The 7508-nt window shown below is 43.4% G+C and overlaps 1 protein-coding gene across 4 annotated transcripts in view; it reads left to right on the top strand.

Moving 5' to 3' along the window:
• The window catches only part of PLEKHG4B (pleckstrin homology and RhoGEF domain containing G4B), a 126559-nt gene that overhangs the window by 109566 nt on the left and 9485 nt on the right, over positions 1 to 7508 (top strand). For 3 of the 4 annotated variants that reach the window (XM_034761400.1, XM_034761401.1, XM_034761399.1), the window contains exons 20-22: positions 2483 to 2599; positions 3048 to 3317; positions 4027 to 4241. In XM_034761400.1, the coding sequence (XP_034617291.1) occupies positions 2483 to 2599; positions 3048 to 3317; positions 4027 to 4241 (602 nt within the window). Of the gene's footprint in view, positions 1 to 2482; positions 2600 to 3047; positions 3318 to 4026; positions 4242 to 7508 lie in introns of those variants that run through there. The other variant, XR_004644561.1, reaches the window with a different exon arrangement.

The following is a 7508-nucleotide window of genomic DNA, read 5'->3' as shown; positions in this document are numbered from 1 at the left end:
GGGGGGGGGGGGGGTCCGAGCGCGCCCGCCCCCCCGAGCACTGGTGCCTGCGCCTTTAAGCCCTAAAAGAATGGGAAAATATCTGTGCACATTGAAAGCTTTGGACAAATTGAGCCTCTGTGCTGCAAGCCATTTATTTTACATCATCAGGATAATCTCTAGGGAATTGGAAGCAAAGGCCTGACAGAGATCACTGAGTGCTAGAAGTAAAGCCACTGAGGAGTGAGGGCTGATTGGCACAATTCCTGAGGCCTCTGTGTGTTGGAGGGCCTGACCCTTCCCCCTGTGATGAAATTGGGTTCAGGAAAGCTTCTGTTTCTGTTCCACTTGCTTTAAGACTGAGGCTTTGTACACACTGCAGCTTACGTCGGTATAACTTATGTTGCTCAGGGGTGTGAATAAGCCACCCCCTCGTCCTCCGAGCAACGTACAGTACACTGACCTAAGCGCCAATGTGGATAGCACTATGTCAGCGGGAGAGCTTCTCCTACCAACATGGCTACAGGAGAGCTCTCTCCTGTTGGCTTAAAGCATCTGCCCTAGCAGTGGTACAGCGGCACAAGTGCCCCATTGTAAGCTCTGTAGTGTATCCATAGCCTGAGCTGTTCTTTTTAGATTCAAGCTTTTTCAAGCTAATTTAGAGCTTGTGAAAGGTGCCAGCCAGCCCTGTTTTGTTTGAGTGCATCTTGGACAGCAACGAAGCTTGTTCCCCTACAATATGCCTCAGCCCTGTCCTAAGGGAGCACCAATGTTGGGAATACAAAAAATGCTCCCAATTAGTGGGGGGCGGGAGGGATAGCTCAGTGGTTTGAGCATTGGCCTGCTAAACCCAGGGTTGTGAGTTCAATCCTTGAGGGGGCCACTTAGGGATCTGGGGCAAAATCAGTACTTGGTCCTGCTAGTGAAGGCAGGGGGCTGGACTCAATGACCTTTCAGGGTCCCTTCCAGTTCTAGGAGATAGGTATATCTCCATATATTATTATTTATTGGTGCTAACTGCAATTGAGGTCAAGTATCAGAGGGGTAGCCGTGTTAGTCTGAATCTGTAAAAAGCAACAGAGGGTCCTGTGGCACCTTTGAGACTAACAGAAGTATTGGGAGCATAAGCTTTTGTGGGTAAGAACCTCACTTCTTCAGATGCAAGAAGTGAGGTTCTTCTTGTTAGTCTCAAAGGTGCCACAGGACCCTCTGTTGCTTTTTGCAATTGAGGTGTTTGTGATGGCAGCTGGTTTCTGCTTGGACCAGGAGTGAGACTTCAGCGACATACGTGAAAAGAGTTAGTGAACAGCCCTCAGATAGTAATAAATGGCTTTTAGTTGCTACTTACATGAGCAGGATTTGAAATGCAGCCCTGAAAGACACTATCGGCCCCCTAAGAAGCCTTTCATGCCCTCTTTAATTTGTGCAATCACAGTCCCCAATCTCCTCCAATCAAAGGGACTGTTCTTTCCAAACTCCCCTTGGTGGGCAAGCTGCCTCAAAGAGAGCAGGGACTGGCCAGGCCCAGAGAGGGGAGCATGCCACCCTAATTGTGTTGCATGCATAATAAAACAGTACCATAATATTCATGCAGCTCTGGTAGTCTCCATCCTTGGCACAAGCAGCCATCCATCCACAACAGGAAAAAAAAGTTTAATAAGGGTAGATTCTCTGCCAAGAACCTTAAGTTAAGGGCAGGAAGATATTTGTACTGCTAGCCTCAAAGTACTGTGTAAAACAGTCCTGACACTAAAGTTAACTTCATAATATGGTATCCTGGTGGCAATAGGCTTGGTGATTTGTGCTAGACATAAATGACATGCCACTTCCAGGGCTATATTTTTAGTAGGAGTGAAGTTATGAACTCTGCTTTGAATTGCAATGTATTTGACTAGTGTGGTGTCTGGGGATGTTCTGAAACTGAGTCACATTCAGTGGTGATGAAAACAACAATCATCCCATTTTCCCTCTAAAGAATTATTCTGTAATGTTTGGTTTCAGAGTAGCAGCCGTGTTAGTCTGTATCCGCAAAAAGAACAGGAGTACTTGTGGCACCTTAGAGACTAACGAAGAAGTGGGCTGTAGTCCACGAAAGCTTATGCTCTAATAAATTTGTTAGTCTCTAAGGTGCCACAAGTACTCCTGTTCTTTCTGTAATGTTTGAGGATGGTTGGAAAACAAATCTCACTTTGCCATTAGGAAAAAAAACACCTACTGGTAAAAAGATTCAATAATAATAATGAAATGGGTCTGAGAGATGGCACGAGAGGAGATGGCACCATTCTTTACAATCCTTTAGTTACTTTATAAAAAATGAAATCTGACCGACTCAAGTTGCCAGTCTCTGGCTGGCTCCAGAGCTAGAGTGTTCTCTTGTAGGGGGTCAGTAAGCTACTGCCGAGGGTACTGGAAAGAGGAAAATATTTTCGTTCTCCCATAGCAGCATAAATAAAACATCAAAGGGGTGGCTGATATTTTTCATATGTGCATTTTCCCACTTTAGAACTCAGAATGCAAGAAATGGTGTCAATGGGAATAGGCAATAAACCTTTCATGGACATCAAGCCCAGTGAAGCAGCCATAAGCGACCGAGCAATAGATTACATCATGAAGGGAACAGGTACTGTCTACTACTCACATTACATTGCTGTTCTGCCTTCCCACTTGCCAGTCTGCTAGGATGATTGTCTTCATTAATTGTTTCACGCTCTTAAAAAAAAAAATTGATTGCAACATATTTCCGCAAAGAATTGATCTTACTTTTGTATTGGTGTAATAGATTTAGTATCTTATTTCCTTTGTTAAGCTCATAGAACTTCAGCAATATAGACCGCAAAGTGTATTCAATCTCTCCTGGTCAGAAAATCTGGAGAGCACACGGGCAGCTGTGGGCTGAACAAATGGACTTTCCTAAACTCAGTTCAATAACATTTTAATTCAAGTAGTAGACGATTATTGAGCTAGCCTATTACACTTTACCAATCCTGTTTTATTTCTTGTTCAAAATAGCATTTTCCCTTATTCACCTTGTTTCCTTCCAATGATCAAAGGTTCTTGTTTGCTTGTAGAATCAAGATCTCGAGCATCAATAGCAGTGTCTTCATTTGACCACTCCACTCCATTTAAAAGGCCGCATTCCACTATCTCAAACAGTAGCACATCTTCCTCAAGCAGCCAGTCCTCTTCTTCCATTTTGGGATCACTGAACCTTCATGTGTATTCCAGCCCACCTCATCCAGGCTTATTAGGACCACCCTTCTACCACTGGTCATATGATATTAGAACCTGCATAGAGGAAGATGAACTGGAGCAGGAAACTGGCAGTCAGCCTTCAATGAGTGAGTGAATTTCAGCATCTGGATTAGAAGGGATTTGTAAGGATTTTGGACATGGCAGGTTGTTCTGGTTCTGATGTGTATCTCGATGGATCGACACACCCAGATGTGTAGAGGTACAATACGTTAGAGCTTTGTGATTTATGTCTTAAGCTGTACTTTTAGTTCCTCAAATTTATTACATTTCTAGTTCTAGGTAGCAACAACCATGACAGCTCTTGCTGCTCTCTGGAGCCATCACTGTCACCTAGGGTAGGATGTACAGGTAGTGCCTCTGCAAGTGGTTATCTTAAACTTTTTATTTTCAGGACTCTTTAAATACATGAACCAAATAAGGGAAACAATGGTGACACTGACTCCCACATCACTGCACAGGCACTGCACTACTCCTTAGGGCTAGGCGATCTTAGCCTTCTTACAAGCTTTTTGTGTGTGTCTGTGTGTGTGCGCTCCCCCTCAGTCCAATGCCCACACCAATGGAGAAGGCTGTTAGGATGGTGGCTTTTATCAAGAAGGGTATATACATCTAAGGAGATTGTCTGTCACTTTATAAAGAACTGGTTGGGCCACACTCAAAGTATAGTGTTCAGTTTGGATCAGCAGAGTCCGAAAATATTAGACACTGGAAGATATATTGTCTTTAAATGTGTAAAGACTGTTAGACTACAGGCCTAGCCAGATCTAACTTTGCACACTTTCTTCCTGTTTATAGTCACAGAGAGTTCAGAATCATCCCAGTGCACTTCGGGTGAAAGTGTGAGTGGTTTTAGTAGCTGTGTCCATCCTGGATTGTCCCAGCTCTCTACAGAGACGTTCTTGGATGAAGGTGCTTCAAATCCTGGCTCTAAACCTCCTTCCCAGTGCACATCTCCTGCTCTCCCTGAGAAGAATCCTAGATCAAAACACACCAACCAGTATGTCACAGCGGTAAGTATTTCACCTTTTAGCTCACAAGTCATACAAAAAGCCTTCATTGATTTCACTTATTATGATTACCAATCATTTTACCAACATGGCAATACTGAACTAAGCTGTTTTCCAAGACCCTGATGGTCGGGTCTTGATCTGCGCATACTTCACATTGAACTCAGTAAGACTCTTAGAGCCAAATTCTGCTATCATGCAACCTATTGACTTCCTTTGGGTTGCATCATTGCACAGTGCCTCATAGTTGCAATGGTGATTCCAGTGGGCTTGTATGGGTGTGAATCAGAGCAGGGTTTGGCCCTTAGTGTTGTAGGTTTAAATATAGACATTTTTGATACAGTTTTATAGCTGATGGATTTTAGAATCTCTATTTTAGAAACAACTTATGTTCACAGGGGAAATCCATGCTTGTTCTTTTAACCCCTTGGAACAGTAAAAAGAGCTGGTAGTCGGAGCCTGTTCCCTGTCAGGCAAAGGCCCACATCACAGAGCTAACAACACAGTTGGCCATTATTGCACCCTCTTGGTGGCAGTTCCATCAGAGAGATGAAGGACTGAATAGACCTGGAGGCTGTACTACCCTTTCATCCGGAGGGGGTGATCCCTGCAGGGCAATGCGCTACCAGTGTCTTTGGATAAACAAAGAACTTCACACTCCAGGGCTGTCAACCCAGCACCTTTCACCAGCAACTCTATTCACTTTAAAACCCTTTCCTGGTCCAAATGCTGCTTTCAATTACAATTCTACTCTGAGTTCAGCAGAATGACTGTGACATACACTGGTGAAACTGAGAACAGAATTTGGCCCGTATACATTAACTGCTCTGAACTGCCCATGCAGGAGAAGGTCAACATTTCTATTATTTTTTATGTAGGTAGAATGTATTTGTATTGGCCATACTCTGCTAGCATTAGTCATGTTGTACCTTATTCTGTGAATAGTCTTATTGATTTAATGGGGACTTCTTGGGGAGTAAGTCCCTACTCAGTGTAAATGTAGCAGAATCTGGCTTTATGGATTTGGAGAGAGCACTTAAAATTGGATGACACAAACAAATTAAGTGCCACTTGCGCAGTAATGCTAGAGTAATAGAAGCTGCATCTTGACCGTGGTGGCTAAAAGCAACAGTTAATAAACAGCGCTGGGATTGGCAGCTGTTGGCCTCCTGCTGTGAAAAGTCTCTTCAGTAGCCCTCACAAAAGAATTTCAAGCTGCAGGAGTATAACCGAGTCTAAATCCCAAAAAAGAGGCACCCCCCGAAAGCCCTGAGAATGAAACCCCAGTCTCTCTTGAACACCTTGCTTTGACTGCAACTCCATACATAGCCTGGCACCATAAAGAAAGCAGGGCTACAATGCACTTCTCGCTTCTCACTCACACACTGAGTCTGAGTGACAACGATTATATGCAGTCTCTGCACTCCTCCCAGAAACTGTAACACCATGAAGTCTGGAGCCAGCACCCATCTGAGAGTTGCAGGTGCCCTTCAAGTTAACCTCTGTAGACAAATAAAGTATAGAGCTTCCTACTGGTCAGCACTGCTGATAATGTATTACATTACAATAGAGGACAAAGGCTAGAGGATACAACCCAACAGGATGTGCAGTCAGCAGAGTATCTCCGAGGTCCTATATGTCACTTGGTTACATGTTGACTTGAACAAAATTAGAGTTAGAACACAATGAATACTGGTAATTAATGTTGCCACAAGCAACAGTGATTTTAAGGGAGAGGTTCACAAAGTATACAACTTGTAAAGCTGAAACAATTAGGAAATAAAGTGCCGGATGCTACTAAGGTTAGAATTAGTCAGAGCAATCACCTTTTTAAGGCTCGTGTCCCTTGTGCTTGAATACTACAACAGTGTACTGTGTGATTTTTATTTCATCTATAATGAAAATCTCTGTTTACTCACGGACATTAATGACAACATGATCCATGCGGGCTGGTCCTGTATACAAATATCCATGCTGTGTTTCCAGGGGACCATCTAGATTTCATTGGGGATAAATCAAATACATGATGTGTTAAGGATTTGATTAGCACAAGTGCAAATACATAGCTACTTTGCTTGTGCAAAGTTGGACTGGATGCTGGTGTGCAAATTGGGATTTGTATGTGTACATGGTTGGATGGTAATCTATCTAGCCTGCAAGTACAGAAATTGGAATTTATGAATATCTAACCATAGTGCACATACAAAATAATACATTTGCGTGTGCACAAATGCACAACTAACTAAGGTCTGAAAAATTGGCCCTAAACCACCTAAGGAAATGAACAAACTAAAACAAACTCATACTGATTCCAAGTATTCTATTGTTCTATACGGAAACAGGAAGTCACAGAATATAGGCCAAATTCTCCTACCAACGGAACACCCTGCCAAAATGTAGCCAGTATAACACAGCTGTTATCTGGCTGGTAAGCAGTGCAATCCATGAGTTTATGGATCCCCTGGATGTGGCACCCACAGACTGCTCTTTCACCTACCTAAAGCTGAAGGAAGCTAGAGCTTCCCTGATCCAGGATTAAATCAAGGCCTCCTCACCAATATGGATCAGAATGGGGGCCCTATCTATCTTCCCTTGACTCCAGACACCAGCCGAGACATGCATTAAACTTCTCCTTGCCAAACCAGCCAGGGAGAAGTGAATCAAGAACACGGTGCTGACTTATTCCAGCTGTAGATGGAATACATTAAGCACAGAGTGTCCGTGGTTCTGCTGCATTTTGGAGGCAATGTAGATGAGCTTGTCTGTAAGTTCAATGTTCAGCATACATTTCTCTAAACCGCCTCCATTTTTTGGCTTACACCTCACTCCAGGTGCATGGCATTTGTGTTGCCCTTCCTGCCACAGTTAAATAGAGAACATCTCCAACAGTCCACAGCTCAGGAGTTGGGCTCCTTTTAGGCATACATTGCACTCCTTTTTTTAACGTGAGCAAGGGTGAACGTAAGTGCTGATCCAGCAAAGCACTTAAGCTTATGAATAATCCCACTGATGTGAAAGGCACTACTTACATGTTTAAATTCAAGCATATGCTTAAGTGCTTTGGTGGGCTGGGGATTTACTGAAGAATCTGGAGCACTTGGCTCTAAATTGTTAATGAAACCCCTTTGAGCTTTCACAGCCTTATTTCTTACTGTTAACCCTGCATATTGATTAATCTACGGGAAGATGAAAGTGTAAAACATGTCTTCTGTGGTGACACTCTGACCTCTGCATTGCTGTGTGAGACTCCTGTTGGTTCCCTTGCTCCCC

The sequence above is a fragment of the Trachemys scripta genome, chromosome 2 (genome assembly GCF_013100865.1).
Source record: "Trachemys scripta elegans isolate TJP31775 chromosome 2, CAS_Tse_1.0, whole genome shotgun sequence".
Classification (NCBI taxonomy): domain Eukaryota; kingdom Metazoa; phylum Chordata; order Testudines; family Emydidae; genus Trachemys; species Trachemys scripta.
The sequence above is the reverse complement of the archived record's forward strand: the minus strand, read 5'-3'. Positions and strand labels throughout refer to the sequence as shown.